This window comes from Crocuta crocuta, unplaced genomic scaffold (assembly GCF_008692635.1).
Source record: "Crocuta crocuta isolate KB4526 unplaced genomic scaffold, BGI_CrCroc_1.0 scaffold559, whole genome shotgun sequence".
Classification (NCBI taxonomy): Eukaryota; Metazoa; Chordata; class Mammalia; order Carnivora; family Hyaenidae; genus Crocuta; species Crocuta crocuta.
This window is the reverse complement of record NW_027529454.1, coordinates 14035-41228: the sequence shown is the minus strand read 5'-3', so window position 1 is coordinate 41228 and position 27194 is coordinate 14035. Positions and strand designations below refer to the sequence as shown.

At 45.0% G+C, this 27194-nt stretch overlaps 1 protein-coding gene across 1 annotated transcript in view; it reads right to left on the bottom strand.

The window, feature by feature from the left end:
* FYB2 (FYN binding protein 2) overlaps nucleotides 1-26439 on the bottom strand; it is a 121070-nt gene extending 94631 nt beyond the window's left edge. Inside the window, 4 exon segments of the mRNA XM_077760769.1 lie at nucleotides 26031-26114; nucleotides 26117-26192; nucleotides 26194-26240; nucleotides 26242-26439. Coding sequence (XP_077616895.1) covers nucleotides 26031-26114; nucleotides 26117-26192; nucleotides 26194-26240; nucleotides 26242-26439 — 405 coding nt within the window.
* Nucleotides 26440-27194: the final 755 nt, after the last annotated feature.

Genomic DNA, 27194 nt, shown 5'->3' with positions numbered 1-27194 from the left:
AAAAAAAAAAAAAAAAAAAAAAAAAAAAAGAATTCCTGACCTTTCAGAGCTGGTGGAATGAGGAAGCAGACACAAATGGATCATTTTAGTATAAGAGAGACAGTTCCTAGATACATGATGTGATGTCAGAACATAGGGAGAGGGCCATGATGCCAGCCAGGGTGCAAAGAAGGCTCCCTAAAGATGACTCAGCTGGAAGAGACAGGCACGCAAAGGTGGCAGGAAATGTGGCTCTGACAGCAAGACGAGCAGGAACAAAGAAGGCATGGCAGTGTGGAGCTGCGTGGTGTAGACGGAAATAAGCAATTCCATGTTACCGAAGCCCCAGTGTGTCAGTATGGGAGTCTGCAGAAGAGAGTCAAGGGCAAGTTTCCCTAAAGTCATTGGGCTTAATCTTCAGAGTAAATGGGGAGCTACTGAGGAGTTTTATATAGGGCTAGAACAGGCTTAGATTTTCATCTCATGCGGGTTAGAGCCCAGGAACCAATTAGGAGGCTACTAGAATGGCCAAGTAAAAAGGATCAAAGGCAGCACTTGGGCAGTCTTGTAGGAATGAAAAAGAGAAAAGTGCAGGGGTGGTATGGACCACATCTAGAGAGAGGAGGGAGGACTCCAGGATGATATCCGGGTTTCTACATTGGGGTAGAGGATGGATATTGGTCCCTGAAACTAAGACTGAGGATAGGAAATACAAGTACTGGGGAAAGATCATGGGCCCAGTTTTGGATATGATGCTTTACCTTCTTAGGGGAACCGTTGAACAGGGAGTTAGGAATGAGAATCTTTGAGGGGGGTTAGAAATTTAAATAGGGCATTATTAGTTTCTTGGTGAGCACAGAGCTTAAGAATAGGAACCCTGGAGTCTAGCTACATTCAAATTCCAGCCCTGCCATTTTTTGGCTTTTTGGCCCTGAGAAAATTACTTAACTTCTCTGAATTTGTTGCCTGATCTGAGATTATAATTGTACTCTATCTCATAAGACTGCTGTGGTGGGTAGAATAATGGCCCCTCAAAATGTCTACATCTTCATCCCTGAAATCTGTTAATAGCAGCTTGCACACCAAAAGGGACTCTGCCGATGTAATCAAGTTAAGGGTCTTCAGATGGGGACATAATCCCGGATTAGCTTGGTGGGCCCGATGTAATCACAAGGGTCCTTATAAGTGGGGGTGCAAGAGAAAAGGGGATGTGATCACGTAACAAAGGTGACGAGTATGGCAGCTGAAGATGCTACACACTGGTTTTGAAGATGGAGAAGGGGTCCAGAGCCAAGGAATGAAGATAGCCTCCAGAAACTGGAAGAGGCAGGGAAACGGATTCTTCCCTAGAGCCTCCCGAAGGAATGCTGTCCAGTCAACACCTTGATTTTAGGCATCTAATCTCCACAACTGTAAGACAATAACTTTGTGCTGTTTTAAGCTACTCAAATTGTGGTCATCTGGTACAGCAGAACAAGGAAATGAACAGTTGTTAGGAGGATTCAATTAATAAGTACATGTAAGGCATTTAGAAAGCAATGAGAGAGGCCCACTAAATTTTAGCTCTCATTATTATAGGTGGTTGTCGAGACCATAAGGCTGGGTGGGACCACTTAGGAGAGTGTGTGCTGGCATCAGAGCCCATGGGACAAGAGCAGAGGGCAAGAAAAAAGTCCAAGAAGAAACAAAAAAGTCAGACTTTTATCAGGAGAGAAACAGAAGGGGTGCGCAGTAGTAATGAGGAATGAGTACCCAGCAGTGGCCAGTGCATGTGAGAAATCCTAGAAGATAAAGATGGGCAAGTGTCTGGTGGAAACGATCAAGATCAGTATCATTTCATGGACATCGGAGAAGAATGTCATCACTGAAGCAAAACTGTAGTGGGCTGCAGAATGAATGCAAGGGGAGACAGAAAGAAATGACTTGCTTTGTTTCTGCCTTTTTTTTTTTTTTTTTTTTTAAGGAAGTTGGCCATGACCAAGGAAGGAGGAGGGGCAATTAGAATGGGATTCAAGGTCAACTGAAGACTTCTTCTGTTTAGTGAATCTTTCCTTAACCCAGATCCTGGAAAGCTCAGAACTACACTTCTCAGGAGCTCTTTCAACTAGTACTCTGCCAAGCAGAGGCCTCCTGGGAGGCATGGGGAAGGAGCACCTGAGGGTAGCACTGCTCAGGGGGGCGCAGAGCTGGGGGCAACAGCCGCAGTTGATGCTCCTGCACGGTGCAGAGGGAGCAGTATATGCCTTCCCACCAGAAATACCCCATGTGGATGCGGGACTTCTCCCTAACCTGTAGCATACAAGCTAGCTCCAGCCCCTGAAATCCTTAAAACAACTTGCTATAAATCCCTTTCTGCTCAGACTGGCAACTGCTCACACTGACCAACACATTCTGGTTTCCTTTTCTTCCTCTCCCCCAGGAGCCCCCCATCTATCACCTATCTCCCTCCCTCAGGATGTAAACTCCCCGAGGACAGGGGCTTTGTCAGGATTGGTCACTGCCTTAACCTAGAAGCATATTAGGCCCAGAGTGGGTGCTCAATAAAAATTTGGTGAATGAATGAATCCTTGACTTAGAAGTCTTTAAGCATCCCTTCAAGATAGGCACAGCATAGGGACGCCTGGTTGGCTCAGATGGTTAAGTGTCCAGCTTCAGTCATGATCTCACAGCTTTGTGTGTTCAAGCCCCACATTGGGCTCTGTGCTGGCTGACCAACAGCTTGGAGCATGCTTGGGATTCTCTCTCTCTCTCTCTCTCTCTCTCTCTCTCTGCCCCTCCCCCACTCATGCTGTCTCTGTCTCTCCCAAAAGGAAAAAAACTTTAAAAAACTAAAAAAAAAGATTGGGACAGTGTCTTATTTATCTTGGTACCCTCATTACTAGCTGGGGCTTCCAAAGTGTTTGGTGGATGAATTGGTGAATGAACATTTAGGAAAATTAGCAGGTTCACATATTTCATGAATTGTAACTGTACAGATTTTCTCCCTCTAAGGGCAGCTTAGAATGCACACAGAAGCAAATGATCTAATTGCTGTAGTGTCGGAAGATAACCCTGAAAATAGCCCTGGAAGATGGCCTTGGGACTTCTGATCTGGACTAGGGTGCTTCAGACACCTCATCTGGAAAGCAAAGGCCAAAACAATTTCAGAGATGTTGTGGGAATAACCTAAGATAAAAGAAAGCTGTGTCCTCTAAACACTAAAGGTTTATCTCTTTGATATGGAAATTGACCAAGGGGGTAGCAAGCAGCAAAGAGAAACAAAGACATTGCTGTTTTAGAGCTCAGGGAGACTAGTCAGTCAGTTACAAGCCCCAATGTCAGTTCTTTAAATGCAGTAGTATTATATTTATATGAATATATTTAACCCTACCAGGGGACAAGACTCCATCAGATACACATCTCTCATTCAGTGCTTATTTTATAGGAATCTAAGAAATGATAATACAAAAAAGTAGTCATTACATGCTTATTTGACACATACGTACACACACACACACACACACACACACACACACACTTTTATATGACAGGACTATGTGCCAGGCTCTGTTCTAAGCACTTACCTCACTTAAGCCTTATGTCTAACCCAGCGTTTTCCCAAGATACAGACCAGAATATTGAGGCATTGAGAGCCTAAGGAGTCTATTCAAGGTCACATCAAGCAATGGTCAAAACCGGATTCAAATTCACACAATCTTAACAGAGGACCGTGGGGGAGAAGAAAGGGGAAATAGTTGGGGAGAGGGAGGGAGGCAAACCATGAGAAACTCTTGAATGTTGAGAACAAACTGAGGACTGATGGGTGTGGGGGAGGGGGGAAGGAGGGGGATGGGCATGGGGGAGGGCACTTGTGGGGATGAGCACTGGGTGTTATATGGAAACCCACTTGACAATAAACTATTTAAAAAACAAAATCACACAATCTGGAGTGCTCTCTCCTGTGCTCCTTAAACCAAGAATGGATTGGTGGGTTTAGAATTTTTTATTTTTGCTAAATTTTTTTTAGGAACAAGCTAGTATTTGCAACAAGGCTTAGTCGGTTAAGCGTCCGACTTGACTCAAGTCATGATATCATGATTTGCGAGTTTGATCCCCATGTCGGGCTCTGTGCTGACAGCTCAGAGCCTGGAGCCTGCTTTGGATTCTGTGTCACCCCTTCTCTCTGCCCCTTCCCTTGCTCCTGCTCATGCTCTGTCTCTCTCTCAAAAATAAACATTAAATAACACTTCAAAAAAAAAGTTAATATTTGACCAAAACAACATGAATACTATACTATTGGCTTCCTGAGAAGTCTTTTTATACTTTGCTGGTTTCAGAGAATTTATAACGATGGGGTTTTTTTTTCCTGTCTCTATCATCCTTATTACCACCCCTTATGTATAATCTCTACATACAGTAACCTTACAAACAGGTATTGTTACTGCCCTATTTTATGGGTAGGTAGATACACAGAGACTGAATAACTTCCCCAGTTTATAAAGTTAGAAATTAAAAATTTGACTCCAAGTCTGTTTAACTCTAGAATTGATCTAACCTCTTCAGCTAAAATGCCTAATTTATAAATTTAGCTCTAATTTACAATTCTTATCTCATGGGCATTTCATAATCAGTTCTGCATATGTTGCACTTTAGAAATTATGTAACAAATGTACCTCTAATCATATTTCTTAACAAACAATAATTCCAGGAACCAATCTGCATTTGCCTTGAAAACACTCTGTCTTTTGTTATTTATTCAGAGATGAGTAAAATATTGGATCTAATGTAACTGGGTTTTTTAAAATGTCTTAATGAATTATGTGGCTTTTGTGACTGTGTATCTTGGATTTTCAAGGTAGTTCTGATTTCTGATTTAATGTAATTTAAAAGTGATACAAAAATGCAGAACCAGATAACAAAATACAACTTAGTTCTATGCCCTTTCCAAATAGATCTGCAAGTGAGTAGCAGTCCTGTGTCAAATCACAGGCGTGCTGACTCCTGGTTTATAAAATTTGATACAGAGAGCTGCTTCACCCTCTCTGGATGTCTCTCTGTCACCCAGTCTGCTTGGTAACCCTTTCCCGGGCTACAGCTACCTGGACTCCCATCTACAAGAGCAAGCTTCACATCACGTTGTAAGCTGCAGTGAACAAGGATCACTTCTAAGGATCATAAATTAGTAGTGACTCAGGAAGTGAAAGCTGCCACAAAAATAGACATAAAATAAGTTCCACAAAAAGAAGACACTGTGTTGATGCGTATTTCCTTGATTTAAGGGGAGAAAAGGTAACTCATTTCTGAATCTCTGAAAATTGCTGAATATTGCTTTCCAGGAGGGAGGGACAATGGCAACTTCAATGCCAACGGTTTATCACACATTTCACGTTCTTCTCGGATAAGCAAATGGAAGAGCCTTAAGGAAAATGCAAACTCAAAATCCAAAGCACAGAGGAAGGCAGCAGAAGCTAAGAAATTATGAGCCCAGAAAAAGAGGCAGTAATAGCTGTCAAACCCTTCCTAAGATGGAAAGAAAGAAAAGTCGATTAAAAATAGCATCTGAGTCATCCTTCATGAATAAAAGAGCTTCGATCCAACCTTCACGACTACAAGAACTGTAACGATGGCAAAGTGCCCTATGTTCCTGGTACCAGTGATTAATTCCAAAGCCCCCTCCAGGAAGGGATAGAATCAAGAGAGCATAGAAATGTCTCAAATCCTCCCTCCCACCCTCTCAACAGACAGGACAGAAACGTCAAAAGCTTCCATCATAAAGGTGTAAGAATTAAAAACTGCCCACCCCATTACCTATCAGGTCAAATCAGTACTTCTCATCCTTCAGTTTTTGCAAGGGCAAAAGTCCCAGAGCTCTGCTACATGTATGGCCTTGAGCAAGCTACTGAATCTCTGCATAAAATGGGGCTTATAACGCCCACCACCCGGGGCTATCGGGTTTCGGTTATGCATGTATAAAGCCTGGCCAGCATCTGGCCCCCCTGCTTTGGGTAAGACTGCTACTCTTCTTTTTCACCTGTAGCCTAGGAGGTTGCAACCAGAAGAGATCTAGGACCCCTCCCTGCCCCCCACTACCCATCAAATCCCTCCTCCTCCAGCCAGGACACCACCCACGGCTGACTTTCCCAGCAGCCCACAGAGTCCTGCATGGTCCTAATAAAACCACCAAGCCTGCGTCACCACATCACTATTAAAGCTGCCTAAGCTCCCAGTTCTTACAAGTGGGCAAAAGTGAACTCAAGACTCCTCTTTCCCTAAAGCCATAGGCCACTGTGCCTCACATCTCCGTTTACCTTGGTCATCATCAGAAAGCCAAGATAGTCCACTAACACAGGGCCCCGCCCCTCACAGACCTCTACAATGTCCCCAACAGGTCCCATTTCTCACCCTGCTCTCATCTCCTCAACACTCCCATGGAGTTTTCTGGAACTCAGTCACTGGTTAGCAAAGTTCCTCTTGTCCCCCGCCTCTTCTGTGAACACGCCCTCCACCTCTTTGCTCCAACTCCAACTCATACTTCCCCTCAAGGCCCCGATGCTCTTCCAAGTGTGGCTTGTTTTCTCCTATACTCCTCTACTCCCGGGCCAGGAGGTGGGTGAAGTGTTCTCACACTTCCTCACTGCTGCTCTCACAGCATTTGTTTTTCCACAGACACCAGCCCCTATTAATGGTATACAGAACTAAAGCCACTGCTGCCTGCGGAAGTTGCCTTGACATTCCCGGCCCTTCCCCTACTGAAGAGTTTAGCACCCGACCCCTCCTTTCCTCTAGCACCACTCCCTTGACAATAACCAAATTTAGAATCCATATCGATAGCCCTTCTAACATCACTCTCGGTGATCTCTTCCACCGTTTCTCAGCCAACACTCTCCGACAGATACACCCTAGACTTTGTCATTACCAATAGCTGGACCATCCAGCACATCAATTTCAGGGATCTCCCTCTTGGATCACCATCTCTTCTCTCACCGAGGTGTCTGTTCTGGTACCCCAGCTCTAGCAGATTGCTGGCTCCACCAAATGAATCCCTGGGCCCCAGGACTTCTTCCCAGTTTACTAGCTGCTGCAGCCTAAGATGTCTCCTTCCTCAGACCTCGGTTGGCAATGGTCTTAGATCTGGCCAGACATGGGAATGTCCTGAGGACTTCTGAACCTGCCCCACCGACACAGAATCTCTTGGGGGTGGGGGTGGGGGGGTCGGTCCATATTTTATGAATCACTTGGAATGTTGTATAGTCAGCTCAGCATCTGGGCCAAGGAATAGATTGGGAAACAGGTCTCATAGCATCTCATCTGTGTATCTCTTACAGTCTCCTGCCTCTCACTACTTTCCACGCCCTACTGCAATTACCCAAGTAGATGCCCATCTTCCTGAAGAGTCTGTGAACTCTCTGAAGGAAGATAGAAAGACTTGTCTTTGTAGAGCTCACAGGCTCAAGTATGAGGCTTTACTAAGTACACAATAAGCATCTGCCAAATGAGAATGGAGTAAAAAAAAACAAAAACNGCCCATCTTCCTGAAGAGTCTGTGAACTCTCTGAAGGAAGATAGAAAGACTTGTCTTTGTAGAGCTCAAAGTAAAGGCTCAAGTATGAGGCTTTACTAAGTACACAATAAGTATTTGCCAAATGAGAATGGAGTAAAAAAAAAAAACAAAAAAACAAAACGTGAATGGATTTCTGGGGTAAAGACCTAGAGGAAATGTTTTTTAAAAGAGACCTTACAGGTCTTTAAAAAGAGGTCTTAGAGACCTACAAATTAAATCCATGCTAATGTTGCATCTACACTGCAGTTTGAATCACATCCTCCTCTGTTAAAACCTTTCAGTGGTCCCCATTATCTTGAGGATAAATTATATGTTCCACAGCCATACACGTAGGTCCCTGATCTTTTCCTGCATCCATTCCCAGCCTCATTTCCCACTACTTCCTGCCTCTAACTGACCCCTTCATTAAAACTGGACTTGCCCCCGTGCATTTGTTCATGCTGTTCCCTCTGCCTGGAATGCCATTCCATACTTACTTGCCTACATAAACTTATTCATCTTCTGAGATTCAGAAGAGCAATCAATCCATCCCAGAAGCCTTTTCCAGCGCTTAGGCCAGCCTAAGAATACCTGTTCCCTGCTTTATAGCACTGTTTACCTCTGTCTTTCCATTTACTTAATTTTATTAAAATCATCCCTCTAGGTGTCTGATTTACCTGAACCCCACTGCTACTGATGTCTTCGGGGTGTGGACCAGACTGTACTCTCTTCCACTCGTTTCTGTCACTACACTTAGGTACACAGAGTGTAGATGACAATATTTCTTAATTGAATTGATCTGATCAGAAAGCATTTATGGACGGGGGAACTGCGTAAAAATTAGGAGGAATTCTAGATAAAAGAATATGAAAAGTGCACTGGATTCTGTGAATGTTACATCTTATTATGTTAGTATGGTTCTAAGCACTGAGCATAGCAACATGTGCACTTTGTCTCAATTACCATAATCCCTACAATGGGCTTCCAAGCTGTGCCCCAGAGGAGGACAAAACTGAGGACCAAAGTTTCTGAAACATGGTTTGGTCTGATAAAGGGAAATTTTTAACTTTGCAGATTTATGGGACCTGCTCCAAGGGCTCCTAGAAAGCTATACTTTAACATTTACCCAGGTCAAAATGACCCAAGAAAACCTCAAAGCATGGGCTCTATTTCTGCCCTGAACACACATTGTACACCTACTCTGTTAAAAAAAAAAAATAACCAAAAAGGAGCATTCCAAACATAAACATAAGAAACAACCCATAAGATTAAAGTCACACAGCCTTGCACATGCTAAATGCATTAAGATAAAGTCCATAACTTTCTGGAATGTCTTTGGTCAGGCTGATTTGTAACTCTTTATGTAAAAAGAGAAACATATATATAACCCTGCACCAAATGTTCCTTTTTCTGAACACTCTCTTGTTTGTGAGGATTGTGTAACCCAGGCTATCTTAATTTGGGCTCAAATAAAACTTTTTTTCCTTTTTCTTTAACATTTTTATTTTTTATTTTTTTAAATGTTTATTTTTGAAAGAGCGTGAGCACAAGCAGGGGAGGAGCGGAGAAAGAGGGAGACACAGAATCCAAAGCAGGCTCCAGGTTGTGAGCGGTCAGCACAGAGCCTGACACAGGGCTCCAACTCACAAACTGCGAGATTATGACGTGAGCCTAAATTGGATACTTAACCGACTGAGCCACGCAGGCACCTCTCTTGTTACATTTTAAAAAAGGTTTGTTCATTTTGCACCCACATTTCATATGCCTAATGAGTATCTGAGTCAAGCATCCAGAACTCAGCCCTGATGTCAGAGTTTTTGGGGTGTGTGTGTGTGTGTGTGTGTTTAAATAAACTTAGGTTTACAGAGAAGATCGCACACGGCCTCATCCTGGTGGCCAGCATGACGACCCAACTGCTCGGTGTGGCTCTGGGGACAGGGGTCAGTGACATTTAAACTCAGCTATAGCACACCTTTTCTCCAGTGACAGGTTTTCATTAGTCTGCTCACAAATTTATCCAGCAATCCTCTGTTGCATGCCGATGATGGGTCACATAAGTGAAGAAGACAGACACAGGTCTTGCCATCATGGGGTCTACAGTCTTATGGAAAAGATGAACAAGGAAACCAGTGATGGGTCCCCATGGGCATGGCTGTGAGAAGGCAGCACCAGGCATGGGCAGAAGGACACCTAACTGGGCTTGGGGAGCACAAAGACCTTCCTGGAGAAAGTCAGACATGGCCAACAAGTTGGGGGGTGGGTACTCAGGACAGAGGAGACATTTGTGAGACTGGAGGCCTGAGTGAGCCTGGCCAGTGTGGGGTCCACAGTTGGTTGAAACGGGAGATGGGGAGGGAGAGACACCCGCCTGAGTCTGCCTGAGAGGCCCTGCAAGCCATTAAAAACAAACTTATGAACACACATTTGCATGTTATGGTTCAACATACTTGTGCAGACCATACAGGGACAGGGTGAATTAGAAATTGGTGTTTTGCAGTCTCCAAATCGCCTCAACCAAGACAGAAAACCCTCAGGCATGGCAAAAAAAGGGGGGGGGTCACTACTCATTCAAAACACATGAGGTTCATAATGCCTTTTAGGAAATCACAAACCAAAACCCCCCTCAAAAACAAACAAAAGAACACATGGGCTCCAGATATTGCTTCAAGATACTGAAGTAGTGCTGGTTAACTGCATTTTGTGGTGGGGGTGAGGGGCTCAGTGGAAAAATTAGGTTATATATTTTCAAATGCTAAGTTCAGAATGTGGCTCCAGCAAGGGGACTCCAGGTGGGCTCAGCAGACTGGGGGGAAGGTCCCAGAGTCAGAACGGACCATCTGTGTGCACAGGCCAGTCTTCAAACTATACCCCCAGCCAGCTTCCCCATTACACTCTCCCTGCTCGTTCAGCACTGCAATTTGGGGCAGAAACGGGGGAGGCTTCCCTAGAAATTTGCTACCAGCAAGTTGGAAACCTCAACCACAGAGTGTCCTTATTTGAAGGGGCTTCCTGCCCTCCCTGCTGCCCTCTTGAGCCCTAAACAGTCGCTCAGTGTCCTTTGGGATGGGTTAACGACAGTTTTATTTCAAGTGTGATTTACCGAAAGCTGAAAAGCAAAGGGTTGAATAACTCCTTTGAGCCACTTTACTGCCTTCACCCTCCAGCTTATGACGTAAACTCCTTAGCCAGCACGGCCATTTTAATTTCTTAGGTTTGTTCTTCACGTTTGAGTCCCAGTTGTGTGAAGAAACCACCAAAGAATTCAGACACCATTCCAAAGGCAACTGGGACAGATTTTACAGGCAATAGATGTTTTTGTTGCGCTTTGTTTTTTAAATAAGACAGAGCAGCTTCTGACTGCTCTTCTGCCTATTCCGTATCTTCCTTCTCCAGTAACAGAAATAGGCTTCATCTCTAAGACCTGGCATAAGACAAGTCCCTCTTGTCATGTAGTGCATCCCCCACACCCCCGTCACCCACCACCCCATTCCTGAGCTTGTACCACTGCAATGGGTGCCTTCCACATAAGAGCACAGACTCTCCTGACAACGTGGCAGAGCAGGGGTTATTATCCTCATTTTATAGCCAAGAAAACAGGCTTGGGGAGCAAGCAGTTTAGCTTAGAGATGAAAAAACATGCCATATACTTCAGAGTCAGTGTTCGGATCCCGGCCTTTTCACTGTCAGCTGGGTGGCTGAACCTCACCTTCATTACCTGGCTCTTGTCAATAACATGGCAACAGTTACACTGTTGTTGCCTGTTAATTTGGGCAAACCACAGTGCTTGTTACTTAGATTTTCTATAAATGCTAGGTAACTATTATCATGATTTTGATTATTACAGTTGCTAGTGAAGTTCCATCACTATTAAGTGGTAACTTTGGATTCAAAAATGAATTCTGGGATGCCTGGGTGGCTTAGTCAGTTAACCAAGTCCAGCTCTTGGTTTCAGCAGGTCATGATCTCACAGTTCATGAGTTTGAGCTCCACATCAGGCTCTGCAATGATAGTGTGGAATCTGCTGGGGATTCTCTCCCTTTATCCCTCCCCTGCATGCACACACTCTCTCAAATAAAAATAAACTTAAAAAAAAAAATGAGGTTTGATTGCAAAACTCAAGCTCTTTTCATTCTACCACATTGGGTTAGTCCCTTTTCATCCATCTTGTTTCCTCTTTCACTATGGGCAACGGAGAAGTGAGGAGCTTTGTCTTACAGATGAAGATACTAAAGCTGGAGGAACAAACCCTTTGTTCACGAGTGGAGAGGGAATAAATGGCCAACTAGGCTTTCTGACCTCCCCCACACCTCCTTACCTCTTTCTAACACACCAACACGGCCTCAATTGTTGCCTGCAAACAGTCCAAGAAGGCAACCAAAGAGCAGAGAGCATTCCCAAGTCCTTTTATCTGAAGCAAAATTTCTTCAGCCAAAATTGATGCTCGGCAGTCCATGCTTTCTAAATATGCATTCTGCTAATCCACTCACCAAATCTCAGAATCTTCTTTACTCAAAGAATAGAGAAGCCAGAGCCACTCATGAGGGACGTTTACTGCAGCAATTAGTTATACGCCATCCCTGAAAAAGGCACCAGCACCCAGTTTCCTTCACCTTGGGAGGGTAGCAACTGTGCGGTGCCAATGCCACATTCGGCAGCCCAGCTGTCTCCTGGACAGAGGCATCCTTGGCCTCTTGGAGGGAACCCTGAACTGATGGAAATTAGAGAGAAACTGTGTGCTGTGGTAGAAAAGCACTGACCAGGAGAGTCCTGGGATCCACTTTTGGCTCTTCCACTCACTAGATGTGCCTTGAGGCAGGCACTGTAGATATCTTTCCTATCTGTGAAAGAGATAATGCTGATTTACAGCAGACTTAATGGATGCTTCCTGCAGGAGTAAGAGACTGAATAGCCTTAATCTCTGACTAGCATTCCTTCCTGCCTTCTTCATTCATTATCTTATTCAGTCAACAAATGTTAATCCTCTAATTCAGATATGAGCCCACCCAACCATGTTGCACATCTACGGGACACTAGTCACACACCGTGTGATCACACAGATCACTCACACAGACTGCCATGTGAACTGCTTCCTCAGGAGTTGTGTGACTCAGGGGCCCCACTGCAGATATAGGCAGTGATAGTGGTGACCAAGTATTCTCTGCCCTCATGGAACTAACTAGCAAATGGGTTGTTTTAAAGGTCAACAGGGATCATTCAGTCAGTCATTCATTGATTACCTATTATGTACTAGGTCACGATCAGTCTAGGCATGAGAAGGTACACTGTAAAGCACAATACAGGTATATTATTAACAGTTTATTTTCCTCTTACCTTCCCCTATAAATTCTAATGGTTCTAGAAGCTTCCATACTTATCTTTTCTAGTTCATCCACTGCACTGGATGCACTCTTATGTCTCCTATTCACCTTTGGGTTTCCTAACATAGTGCCTGGATCAGAGAAGACATGAAGTACTTGCTGGAGGACTGCATGCCTCCATGCTTTTGCACATATTTCACCCTCTGCCGTAAATGCTCTTCCTTTTTATGGTCTGAAAAATATTTGTCTTGCTTGACTCAGCTCCATTGCAAGTCCCCATGGAAGCCTTCCATCAGCAAGAGGTTGTGATTCACTGTTACGGTCTTTCACATTTTCCCCTTCCTCATTATGCTAAAAGCTACTTCAAGTGCAGCAACAGGATTAAGAACTTGGGCTTTGGGGTTGAAAGATCTTAGATTAGAATCCTATCTCTATGAATTCAGGCTCTGTCTCCTTGACAAAGCTATTTCAGTTCGCTGTCCCCTATTTCCTGATAAATAAAATGGGCATACAACTATTCATATCATAGGACTGCCATAGGCATCAACACCAGCCTGGTGCCTAGCACAAAGGAGGCCCCTGGAATGATATTTTGATAAGGACAGTTGGGATATTGATAATGAGACAGATGAGGAGGAGGAGAGGGACAATGATGTTGATGATGACCACTGTGATTTTTAGTATGATGAAATGATTATCCATGACAATGAGTACACACTGAGGAAATATGCACAGAATTGGCCTGATGGTTTCAAGCAGAAAAAATATATCTGTTCTGAGACGTGGCCATTTTAGTTTTCAATAATAGAAATGCTTCCATGTTGGTCTCCCTCTTCTTCTGATATGCAGTATCCACTGGTTTTCTTGGAGGTTTTGTTCCAGTCTCCTGCTTGGTCTTACTCATTTTGTGAAATGACCATAGGCAATTGCTCTCTTTCCCTCATTGCTCTCTCCATTTTCCCACCTAGTACCCAGCCAAGCCAACAATAGTAGTTCAGAACAATGGACAGCAACACAGGACTTCCCCCTTTAAGCATTTAGTGCTGCTTTCCTTGAACTCCATCCATGCACCCATTTTTACTCATTCCTGGAGGCTGAGGCTTCTCTTAGCTTTCTGTCAGCTAAATCTGGAAAACACATAGGGAAACCTAGCAAGGAAAAGAAACTGACAAAGGCAACTAGATGGAAATGGTCCTGAATTGATACTTAATGAGTGCTGGGTCAGAATTTGTTACTTAGCTCAGATATACCAGCTTGTGGTAAACAGCCAAAATAGTTGAAGGGCAGATAGAGTCAGGCTCTGCTGACGAGAATGCATGACTTCACAGAACATTAAATGAGATTTTTCTGTGCGAATTGATAAGAAGATATAATAATGCTTTAATATCGGATGATGCTGGCAGAAAGAAAAAAAATCAGAGGCAATTACTTAGCTTTGACAGCAGAAAGATGAAAAGGAGGAGGTACTCTAGCTTTCTGATTTTTAAGATATAGAACCTTGGGTCCTCAAGAAGAACATATAAACTTTTGACTCATTGAGCCTAACATGAAAATAGAAATAATAACTGGAATCAATCCAGGGTTGGAATATCTACCATGTCACTCTGATCTTGAAGAAGTCACTCAGCTTCGTAGAGCCTCAATGTACTCATCTATAGAACAGGATCCCTTATAGTTTTGAAATGGTAGTAAGGATTAGAAATCCGTGAGTCTAGCTTGGTACCGGTCAGTCAGTGAAATCAGGCACATGTGAAATTCGCTAGCTATAATCTTATACAACCCTATAGAAATTATTCCTGCAGAACCTATGACCTGAGAAAACTAACTAAAATTTTCATTGGCCCATTGAAGATATAAAATCCCATTTTTGGTAATACTTAAAATACTAATAATTCTATTTGTCCTGTCTACCTCATAAAGTTCTTCTTATGCATATCAAATAAAATGAAATATGGAATACTTTGAATAAAAATAAATAACAGATACTCTTAAATACAGAGAACAAACTGAGGGTTGCTGGAGAGGGGGGTGGGAAGGGAGATGGGTTAATTAGGTGGTGGGCATTAAGGAGGGGACTTGTTGGGATGAGCACTAGGTGTTATATGTAAGTGATGAATTATTGGATTCTACTCCTGAGACTAATACTACACTGTATGTTAAGTAACTTGAATTTAAATAAATAAATTTAAAGTAAGAATAATGTCTTGGGATAAGGGAGGAATAGAAGTTTGAAGCAATTGGGGTATTCAACATTAAATCTGATTTTCAGCAAAAATGAAAAAAACCCACCAGAATCCAACAAAGACTCAAGACATTATCTTTAAGTAGGTATCAATGCTGTGGAGCCGACAGAAAAGAATTCTCCAGATGGAAAGCTCAGTTGACCCTTGGAACTGGCTTACCAAAGAAAAGGAGTTGGTATTTCAGGGTCTCACACAGCACATACCACATGTAGAGTACTCAAAAAATACATTCCAAATTAATGAATGGATGAATAAACCTCATGGGGGCTGGGTGGGGGGATGAGCGGGTGGCTTAAAGCAAGAGTTTATAATGATTCTATGACACTCTGTCTCAAACTTTGAAAAAAGCAATTCTCTAACCACATAGCCTCTGGCTCATAAACAACATGAGGAGGAGAAGGGTTTAGTTAACTCCGCCCCAGTGTCTTTTTCCTGCCAGCCCACGCACTCTTCACCCCTGTACTTGTCCAGTGCTGTGTGGAGGGTACAGTCCTCAGCAAGGGCGTGAGAGTCTCCACATGTCTCTTCTGCCACTGTCCCTTTATCCTCAGACATGCCATGCTGTTTCCTATTTCAGTTCCTTCGCATATACTGTTCTGTATGCCTGGAATGCTTCTCCCCGTCCATCCCCTGCTGCCTGGTGAACACTCTTCATCTTTTAAAACTGGAATAGAAAATTATCTCCCTTGGGAAGGCCTTCTCTGATTCACCCATGTTGAGCGAAGACATTCTTAAAGCAGTCTTCCTATCTACTCCCTCAGTTAGTTGAACATATGGTACTGTCCATATTACATAATAATTGTCATACTGTATTTATTATAGTGTTTTGTACATCTCCCAGTAAACTCTGAGCAGTTTGAGGGAGGTCTAAAGTAGGTTTTATTTCATAGGCTCTTGGTACATTGTCTGTTAACTGAGCGATCTCTCTGGGGTCACACAAGCTTGGATAGAGCTACTAAACCCATCATTTAGAGGGGTGGCCTTGTGGGCTAGTTCCTCCAGCCCACCTAGGTTTAGTCTCTCTGCCTCAAAACAGGAAAAGTAATGCTACATATTCTTGTTAGGTTGTTGTGCAGATTAAAGTATATTATTCACAGGAAGGGCTGAACATACTGCCTAGCCCCCAAAAATGTTATCTATTTTCATCATTGTTATGTTTAACCATTTAAGCCATCAGGAGAGAGAACAATGATTAAGAAATAGGCACTTTCTGGGGCACCTGGGTGGCTCAGTTGGTTAAGCGTCCGACTTCGGCTCAGGTCATGATCTCATGGTTCGTGGGTTCGAGCCCCACATCTGGCTCTGTGCTAACAGCTAGCTCAGAGCCTGGGGACTGTTTTAGATTCTGTGTCTCCCTCTCTCTCTGACCCTCTCCTGCTCACGCTGTCTCTCTCTCTCTCTCTCTCTCAGAAATAAATAAAAACATTTAAAAAAATAGGTGCTTTCTCTTCTAGGGAATTTATTTATTTGAACCCACGAACCATGAGATTATGACCTGAGCTGAAGTGGGATGCTTAACCGACTGAGCCACCCAGGTGCCTCTCTTCTAGGGAATTTATGATCCAGAGTGGGAGAAATTAAGTAGCTACCTACATACTTTTCTTTCTTTTTTTTTTAAACAACTATGACACATGCTTTGAAAAACAAGATAGCACTGGGATGAATAATGGTCATGATAGTCTAGGACTATGGGAGGCTAAACAATGTCCCCTCCCAAAGGTGTCCCTGCCCTAATCCTCAGAACATGTGGATAGGTTAGCTTACATGGTCAAAGGGGATCTAGGAATGTGATGGAGTTAAAGTTGTTGGCATGGAGAGATTATCCACTAGCATCTAGGGGGGTGCAATAAAACTATAAGGGCCCTTTAAGAGAAAGGGAGGAAAGTCAGAGTCTTAGAAGAAATAAGGATGGAAGCAGAGGTCAGAAAGAAAGGAAGGTGCTATGCTGTTGGCTTTGAAGCTGGAAGAAAGGGCCACAGCCCAATGAATGCAGATGGCTTCTGAACAGAAAAATGTGAGAAAACCGATTTTTCCCTACAGCCTTCAGAAGAACCCAGCCCTGCAGACCAACTTGAGACTCCTGACCTCCAGACCCATGAGAGAATGAAATTGTGGTGCTTTAAGCTGCCAGCTTTGTTGTAATTTTCTACAGCAGCAATGGGAAATCAACATATGTGCTTTGCAAAGAACACTCTGGGGTATATAGTGGTTAGGTTTTGTTGTAACCAAGCAATACTGAAATCTCAGTGATTTCACCTAAAGGTCTCTCTCCTCATACACATACACTACATGCCCAATGGGAGTCAGAGGGGCTCTGCATCCAGTGACTCAACACGTAACCCGAAAGTCATGGAGCCAAAATGTGAACCAGCACTTGACCTGAGACTATTAGTTACTCAGTACTATCCTACCATGGTTTAAGCCAGAGAAGCATAAAGAAACATGGAGACAATTAAGCCATGAGTGGTTTCAAATTCCACTTGGGAGTAAAAGCCATGGGTTTACCAATACATAAAACAAACATCGCTCATCTTCTTGGCCTCCTCATGGACCAGACATCTCCTCTGATGTCTGATATACAATTTTTCAATGTCAGCACTGAGTGGTAATTAACTGATGACCCTTGATTCAACATGTTGTTTTATAGGTGAAAATTTTCAAGACTTGCCCAAAGTCACATAGACATACTGCTAGAACCTCGATTGGTTCTCAAAACAGAACTCCTTCTACCTGCCTGGGAGGGAAAAGTGAACAAAAGAAAGGCATTTCATGTATATCCTTGGACAACCTTAATAAGTTATCCCAATGTATTATTACTCTAAGGTTTCAGACCGAAGACTTGATGTTTAGAATTAATGTCCTGAGTGGGTGGAGCTTGAATTTGAATTTCTGGAAGCCTCATCCATGCACCTAACCCCTACTACACAGCTTCCTCTGGCTGGATAGGGCTCTCTCTCACCCAGCACTGGTGGCTAAGAAAGGCAGTAACTGAGATTCCTTCTCAGCCCTCACAGCCCCCAGGTCCACACTGCATTTCTGGGTTGGAGTGGATCACAGGGTTTTACTGTAAACATCCCCAACAGGGAGCCTAGAATTTGGGTATGTTTTCCTGTATCAGCCTTGCGAAGTTAAAAGTCAATAGATCTGTCTTCAGGACGAATAAAAGTATGGGAGGTTTATATCCCACTGAGGTAAGGATGAACACCTTCACCTGTAGGTAGTTTAAGAAGTTAACAGGGTATATGGAAACCAACTTTACAANAGGGAAGTACTCCAACAATTGCAGTTATACTTTGGAGCAACCTTTTAGATGAAGGACGTTGTCAGGCTCTGCTTTTCTGCTGGATGAGCTATCACTGGTTTTCATCGTGAATGCCTGCCACGAAGGGACGTCTTTTCTGAAGGAGAGGCTTGAGGGACAATAAGAATGTTATGACTATATCACTCCACCTGTTGTTTCATAGTTTTCCAAGTGGAAACTCAGGCAAATTGTGTCCTTGCATTTCATGGCTTTGGTGTGTGAGGACGCATCTCCTTTTTCACTGCTTTCTCTCAGTGTGTGTGTCTGTCCCCACTCCTCCTGTCTATCAGGACACTAGTTGTATTGGATTAGATCTGCCCCAACCACCTCACTTTAACTGATCTCTGTAAAGGCCCTACCTTCAAATAAGGTGACCTTCTCAAGTAATGGGGGTTAGGCCTTTCACGTATGGCTTTGAGAGGATGGGACACAATTGAAGGCAGAACAGTTCATGCATTATTATAACTTATTGCTACTTTAGTGTGTAGAATTACCTGCCTTTTGAGCTGTTCAAGCTCTTTACGTGTATTAACTTATTTAAACCCCGCTTGAATGCTAAGATGTAAGTACCATGATGTCCCTTTACAAAAGAGGTAATTGGGGCACAAAGAGATGAAGTAACTTTCTCAAGGCTGAACAGTAAGGAAATGATAGAGCGCTAAGCAGAACCAGCCAGGCTGCCCCAGAGTCCCTGCTTTCAGGCACCAGGCAGTGCTGCCTCTGGGAGCAGAGCCCAGTCCCTGCCCTCCGCGATCTCCCAGTCCAGGCAGACAGCTGAGCCGAGTCTTTTGTTGTGTTTTGTTTTTAATTTTATTTCTTTTGAGGGAGGGACCGGGGCAGAGAGAGAGAGAGAGAGAGAGGGAGGGATAGAGAGAAACTCAAGCAGGCTCCATGCTGTCAGCACAGAGTCTGATGTGAAATCCTTTTTCTTTTAAAAAAAATTTTTTTAACGTGTATTTTTGGGGAGAGAGAGAACATGAGCAGGGGAGGGGCAGAGAGAGAGAGGGAAACACAGAATCTGAAGCACCCTCCAGACTCTGAGCTGTCAGCACAGAGCCCGACATGGGACTTGAATTCATGAACTGTGAGATCATGACCTGAGCTGAAGTCGGACGCTTAGCCGACTGATCCACCCAGGCACCCCGTGAAATCCTGACATGAGCTGAAATAAAGAGTTAGACGCTTAACCAACCGAGCCACCCATACTCCCTGAGCTGAGTCTTAAACCAAGTAGAAATCAGCATTCCAGAAGAAGAGTGTGTGTGCGGGAACACCAGCCTGGAGCACAAGGAGGCTGAAGTGGAGCTCACAGGGCCGGGACTGAAACACCTTGGCTTTGTGAGCCAGGCTCAAGGTCTTGGGCTACTCCACAGACAGTGAGGGCCACTGAGGGGGACTCAGCAGGGGAGGGACATGATCAAATTTGCATGTTAGAACCATCTCCAGCAGAGAAACGAGGGTACACACTTCACAGCAGGGAAGACCAGACTCAACGTGTAGGTCACTACCTCTTGGGGTCTGTGATGTGGGATCACACCAGCCAGCACAAGGTCAGCCCTGCAGGTGTGCTGGTCACTCAAGTCCTTACCATCGAGGACTCGACGACACTTCAAGAGGGCTCGGCACTAGTTCTTTGCAAAGACAGGAGAGATGTGGCCAGTCTTTCAGAATGGCCAATAACTGAGTGATTTTCCCTTTTCTCCTCCTCAGAAATTCTTCTGAGACTCACAGGAAATCTGACCCCAGCAATTGGATCTTAATCCCCAGCTCACACTGCTCTCCCAGGAGCAAGCTCTTAACAGCAGACAGTCCTTTCTAGTACCACCCCCCTCCAGGGGCTGGTCCACTTTTTATTTTTTAAACATGTACCCTGTCTTGTGAGTTACTCATGAAAAATCGTATCATTCAGCGGAAAATCATATTACGCAGAAAAAATAAAAATATATAAAAATCTTTTGGAATTGCTCTTGAGGGCTTACTAAGTGGTTTTAAAGGCATTCAGAACCTGGGTTCTGGACTCCGTTCTGTCAAACATAAGCCACTTGTTGGGGCACCTGGGTGGCTCAGTTGGTTAAGCATCCAACTTCAGCTCAGGTCATGGTCTTGTGATTCATAAGTTCAAGCCCCACATCGGGCTTTGCATGGAGAGCCTGGAACCTGCTTCAAATTCTGTCTCTCTCTCTGCCCCTCCCTCAGTGGTACACATGATCTTTCTTCTCTCTCTCTGAAATAAACATTAGGGAAAATTAAAAAATAAAAAGCCACTGGTGATTTTGGGAAAGTCCTGCAGTCCAAGAATATCAGAGCATGACAAGACTCTAGGGGACATTTAGTTCACTTTCCCCATTTTGGAGGTGAAGTCCCTCTGTAATGCTCTTGGCCTTATAGGATAAAGTACATATGCTAGTCAGGTTTTCATCTGGTCCATCTTCACCCTCATGTTCTATCTCTGTCTCTGTCTCCCTGTCGACTCTTCTTCCCTCTCCCTCCCTCCCTCTCTCACCAGTTTTTCTACAGAGCCTGGGTGAACCCCACCCTGGGTTAGGCACCTACTCTTTCAGTGCTTTTCATCATAACTTAGAGCGCTCTTCATCACTCTGCTTTTCATTTAATACCCAAATTGTCTGTTTTCTTGACATTTCCCCCTGCAAGACTAACTAGATGGCATCTATGAGAGGGCCTGGCTCACAGAAGACGTTTGGGAAGTATCTATCAGATAATCAAAGAGTAGGGCCTAGAGATCTGCTGCCTTCAAGTTTACTCTCAAAGTTAACAAAAACAGTCACGGAGCACCCACTGTATATGTGGCACAGGGAAGAAGTTGCTACCAAATGTGTCTGTTGGGCAACACCTGAAAGGATGCTCAACATCCCTCCTCATCAGGGAAATACAAATCGAAACCACACTGAGATACCACATCACACCACATGAACAACTCAGGGAACAACGCATGTCAGTGAGGATGTGGAGAAAGGGGAACCCTTTTGCACGGCTGATGCGAATGCCAACTGGTGCAGTCACTCTGGTCAACAGTGTAGAGGGTCCTCAAAAAAAATTAAAAATAGATCTACCCTATGATCTAGCAATTGTACTACTAGGAATTTATCCAAAGGATACGAAAATGCTGATTCCAAGGGACACAGGCATCCCCATGTTTATCACAGCACTATCAACATTAGCAAAATTATGGAAAGAGCCTAAATGTCAACTGGTGAATAAAGAAGATATGGTGTGTGTGTGATGTGTGTGTGTGTATGTATATACATACATACAAAGACACACACAATGGAATAGTACTCCATGATGAAGAAGAATGAAATCTTGCCATTTGCAACAACATGGATAGAACTAGAAGGCATAATGCTAAGCAAATTAAGTCAGAAAAAGACAAATATCATATGACTTCACTCATATTTGGAATCTGAGAAACTTCACAGGTGATCACAGGGGAAAGGAAGGAAAAGTAAGATAAAAACAGATAGGCGAACCATAAGAAACTCTTAAATACAGAGAATTAACTAAAGGTTGGTGTAGGGGGGTTGGGGGGGAATGGGTGACGGGCATGGAGGAGGGCACTTGCTGGGAAGAGCACTGGGTGTTGTAGGTTAGTGATGAGTCACAGGACTCTACTCCTGAAGCCAAGACTACACTGTATGTTAGCTAACTTGAGAATTAAAAATGTGTTGCCACTTTTCCCCAGTGGGTCCCAAGTTTCCCCATCTTTAAAATGGGAGTGTTAGACTGCTTGGTCTTTGAGAAATCTCCCAAGTCCTACGTTTTGCTTCAAGGACTTGCTCAAATCACTTGGCTAATAAGAAGCAGAAGTAAACACCAATATCAGTCTTTCACCTACAACTCCAATGTTTATTCATCAAAACTCAAGTACCATTTTGTAAGCATCCCAACTGAAAAGCATTCCCAGCTCAAAAACGCTAGGATTCTCTCTTGCCAAGACTGTGTGGCTAAGTGCAAACTTACCTGGTTGAGGAGTGCACTGAGCCATAACCTCACTTTAAGTTTGGAAAAAGACTCCTCAACCTGTTTGGGTGCCTAAACTACATAATAAAATATATTCTTATAGAATTCCCTTGAGCCTTCTCTCAGCAGGGGAGAAGACACATTTATTATAACCAGAAACAGTGAAGGATATCTAATTGTTCAGCTGTGCATTTTAAAAAAAATTTAAGGGGCACCTGGGTGGCTCAGTTGGTTGAGCGTCCGACTTCGGCTCAGGTCAGATCTCACTGTTCGTGGGTTCCAGCCCCTCATCGGGCTCTGTGCTGACAGTTCGGAGCCTGGAGCCTGTTTCAGAATCTGTGTGTGTGTCTCTCTCTCTGCCCCTCCCCGACTCATGCTGTCTCTGTCTCAAAAATAAATAAACTATAAAAAAATTTTTTTTGATGTTTATTGACTTATTTTGAGAGGGAGAGAGAGAGAGAGAGAGAGAGAGAGAGAGAACCTGCGCGCACAGGCATGGGGCACCGACAGAGAGAGAGCAAGACAGAAAGACAGAGAGAGACAGAGACAGAGGGAGGGAGGGAGGAGGTGGGAATCTAGGAGCCTCCCTGCTGTCAGCGCAAAGCCCATCATGGGCTTAATCCCACAAACTGTGAGATGATAACCTGAGCTGAGATCCAGAGTCAGGCTCTTAGCTGACTGAGCCACTCAGGCACCTCCAATTGTTCAGGTATCTATTGATGCAGAAGAAACCGCTCTAAAACGGAGTGCCCTGCCACAATAAAGTATTTCTCTGTATCCTACAATCTCAATGAGTAAAACTGATGCCTGATCTCCTTGAAAACCTCTTCCATCTTAAATCACCGCATTCAAGTTCTCTCAGGTGCTCCGGCTTTGCACGTTGGAGTCAGATGATTTTTTACCCCATACTTGGGGTACTTGGTGGACATCCAGTCCATCAGTAAATCCTTCTGACTTGACTTTTATGATGTATCCAGAATCTGACCACTTCTAGCCACCTTTACTAAACACCCTGGCCTGAGGCACCACGTCCTCTCGCTTGGTCAGCCGAAGCCTGTGCTTGCTCTCTCCCTAGCTTCTATTTTCAAAACAGTAGCCAGGTGATCCCTTTAAAATGTAAGCCCCTGGGTGGTTCAGTCCGTTGAGCCTCTGGCTTTTGATTAAGGCTCAGTTATGATCCCAGGGCTGTGGGATTGAACCCTGTGTTGGACTCCACACTGAGGATGGAGCCTGCTTGGGGTTTTCTCTGTCTCTGTCTCTCTCTCTCTCTGTCTCTTTCTCTCTCTCTCCCTCACTCCCTCTTTTCTTCTCTCCGACTGGATCATTCTATTATGCCACTCACAACACTTAGATCTCCCCCTCTCTGAGGACAATTTCAATTTCCAGGACCCTGCATGATCTGACCATACTTGGCTTTCTTGATACCAGCCATTCTGGACATTTTGCTACTCCTGAACAGACCAGAAAAGCATCTGCCACAGGGCCTTTGCATTTATTATTCTTGCTCTCTGGAATATTTTTTCCTAGGATATCCACACAGCCAACTCCCTCACTTCTTTCAAGCTTCTGTTCAAATATCACCTGTGGATGCTGCTCTTGAAACTATCCCATTTAAAATAGCCTCATCTGCTGTCTCAACATCCTTTACACTCTTCCCTGCTTTTTCTACATTGCAGCTACGGTCATTCAACCTAATATATGTGTATAACATATATCTTAAATATGATGCATATTATAGGTGTTATTATATAATATATATGTTGTATATAAGGCACAGAATTACATAATACATAAAAACATATACACAGTATAGGTTTTCGCCACTAGAATAGGTTTTATAAAGGCAGCATTTTTTTATTTTTTTTAATTTTTTTTTTCTTATTTATTTCTAGGAGAGAGAGAGGGAGAGACAGCGTGAGCAGGGGAGGGTCAGAGAGAGACGGAGTCACAGACTGAAACAGGCTCCAGGCTCTGAGCTGGCAGTCAGCACAGAGCCCGACGCGGGGCCCGAACCCACAAACCGCGAGATCATGACCTAAGCGAAAGTCGGACGCCTAACCGACTAAGCCACCCAGGCGCCCCTAAAGGCAGCATTTTTGGCTGGCTCACTGGTGCACCTGCAACAGTGTAAATAGGCCCTGACAACACAGCGCAGGTGCTCAGGAGAGGCTGCACTGATGAATATTTGGTTGACTTCTTAAAAATAAAACAAAACGCTCCTTCTACGAAGAGAAGTGACCCTTCTTTCTCTGATTGTTTTCCCCTTTCCATGAACAGAAAAAGTTGCATAACCACATTAGCTAACATGCCCTTTTGTATGCCTCACTGCTAAATTGCCTAATGTTCTGCTTGCTTTCCGGTTGTAACCCTTGCTACTGACACCTGGCTTACCGTTCGCACTTAGCATTTGTTACCCATGCTCTCGCTCTGCTACTGACTAGCTGTAGGATATTGACAAGTGACATTCTGATCAGTTTCATCTCGTGTGTGTGTGTGTGTGTGTGTGTGTGTGTGTGAAACCAACAAGGGTAAAAGGCATCGACCTCCCTGTGTGGTTCACGTAGATAAACTCCAACGGTGCGTGCCAGTGCCTCGGTAAATCAGGACAGCACAAGAGAAGTCAGTTTCTGTCTCTTACAACCACAGTCTATTCAGCCTGACATTGTTCCATCAAGGAGGAGCTTCTGGAAAGCTGCTGGACCGCAGGTTAGGGGGAGAGAGAATTCAGAAGGGAGATGGAGTGTGCCCTTGTTCCTCTTTTCCAAACTCCACTAGTTGGACTGCTCAGCCAGAGAGACCGTCTCATGCCGGGGCGGGACAGAAGGGAGCTTTTTCTGATAGGTGACAGCTTTGATAAGGGTCCTCTCCCCCGTTTAAAGCCAAACCTCTGGGAGGGAAGCCATAGGATTCACAGGAGAAAATGACTTAGCTCCAAATGTATAATAAAGAACATACATAGCAAAACACATCCCTGTCCCCCTTGGAAAGAAACTGACTTTGAAGAGGGGAAAAGGAGGGACTAACTAGAGAACTGGGGAAGGAAAGAGAGGAGGTCCTGAGCTGAGCAGTTCTGCAGCCCTGCAAACGGCACGCTGCGACGCAAGGAGAAGGAAGTCCGCCTGGACTTTGTGCTGGGCACGCGCCCACAGGTCGTCTCCTCCAGTCATCTCACCAGCCAGTTATTCTATAGTAATCCCCTTTTGTGAGTGAGGAACCCTGGGGCTCCAGAGAAGGAACTCACTTGCCCCAACCACACAGCCAATAAAGACCGGAGCCCGCAATGAAGGCACAAGCCAGGCAGCCCTGCCCTCCGACCAGGAAGCCCACTCATCACCAGGGGGCCCAACACAGTCCACAAGGGCAAACAAACAGAGCGGCCAGCAGGCAGGTACACTCGGGCTGGGGGAAGAGGTCAGAAACCCAGCCGCTGGGGTGTGAGCTAGGACCCCTTGTGCCACCATCCCCAGAGCCTCCTGTCCCCTCTCCCCCGGAGAGTTGGGGAGATGGCACAGAACACCCAGTATGTCCCCTCCTTTTGTCCCCGGGCCCCCCGGGGCAGGGCCAGCGTGAACCGCCTGGGACCGCATTAGCACCACACGTTTATTTCTCTCCGGGAGGCAGAGACAGCCCTTTCCCACAGCTGTCTATCGGCAGGCACTAGAAAGAACACCGAGAAAGCCCTCAAGCCTTACCCCTTCCATGGCCTTCCTCCGAGGAATCGAGGAATCGTCTGGGAGACAAACGCAGCTTCCCAGAGCTGAATCCTGGGGCCAAGACTCTGCTTTAATTTGCCTGCGCCGGCCAGGGAGCAATCACTTCCCAGAGCCGGGGACACACCTGTGCCCAGGCTTCCCACCTGCACCACAGGGAGCGCAGCTCCTCCCTCTCTCGGGGCCGGGCGGGTGCATTCCGGCCCGGGCTGCCCGCAGACCCGCCTCCACCTGCCACACTTTGCAGGGCACCCGGCACTTACTGCAGGGAAGGGGTCCTCCCTGCCCAAAGATCCACCGACTGGCCCTTCGCAGCAAGTGGCTCTCCCCCAGACTGGTCCAACAGTCTTCCTACAGAGGAGTTCACTTTGTGCCCCGGGGCGGGAGGCATGGGGGAGCTGCTGAGGAGCAAGGGAGGGGTGGAGGCAGGGGTGGTGGCAGAGCTCCAGTGAGTGCAAAATGCTCCGCCGGGCTGGACAACGTAATCTCCCCTAGTAAGGTACTAACAGCCTTGGCCCAACCCCACCCTGGGGGGAGATGGCTACTTAACTTCGCCTAAGTCTCCCAAAGGGGACAGAGCATACCTAAGCTTGCAGGGAGGTATGATAGGGCCAGAAAGGGAGCTGCTGTAATGGAGCATCTGTCTGGGGCCTGATGCTATCTATCTACGCATGTGGACACATTATATTAAATCCAAACATACCCTTGGGAAGGGCAATTATTCTCACCTAAATGGTGAGGAAATGGAGGCTTAGAGAAATCCTATAACGTGCCCATGGTCACACAGGTATACGTTGGAGGATCAGGGCTTGAACCTAGGCCTGGCTGACTATAAAACGGTTTTGTTTTTCTGGTGTGTGGGCCGGGGTTGGAGTAGGGGGGTGGAGGAAGGGGTTTTTGCTTTTGTTTGTCTGACTATGGGTGCTGGAAACCCAACCCTCATTTCTCAGTTCCCAAGAGCTCAGGGCTGCCCTGGGGGTGAATGTCTGCTTCCAGTGAGGTCTCTGTGACTCCTCTTGCTTTGTTAGGGCTCAGCTGGAGCATGAAGCTGTCCGTGGGAGAGCAGAGGGAGGGCAGGTGAGGAACGCCCGCCCCCTCCATGTGGTTCTCATACCTGGCTGATCATCACAGCTGCCAAGGAATCTA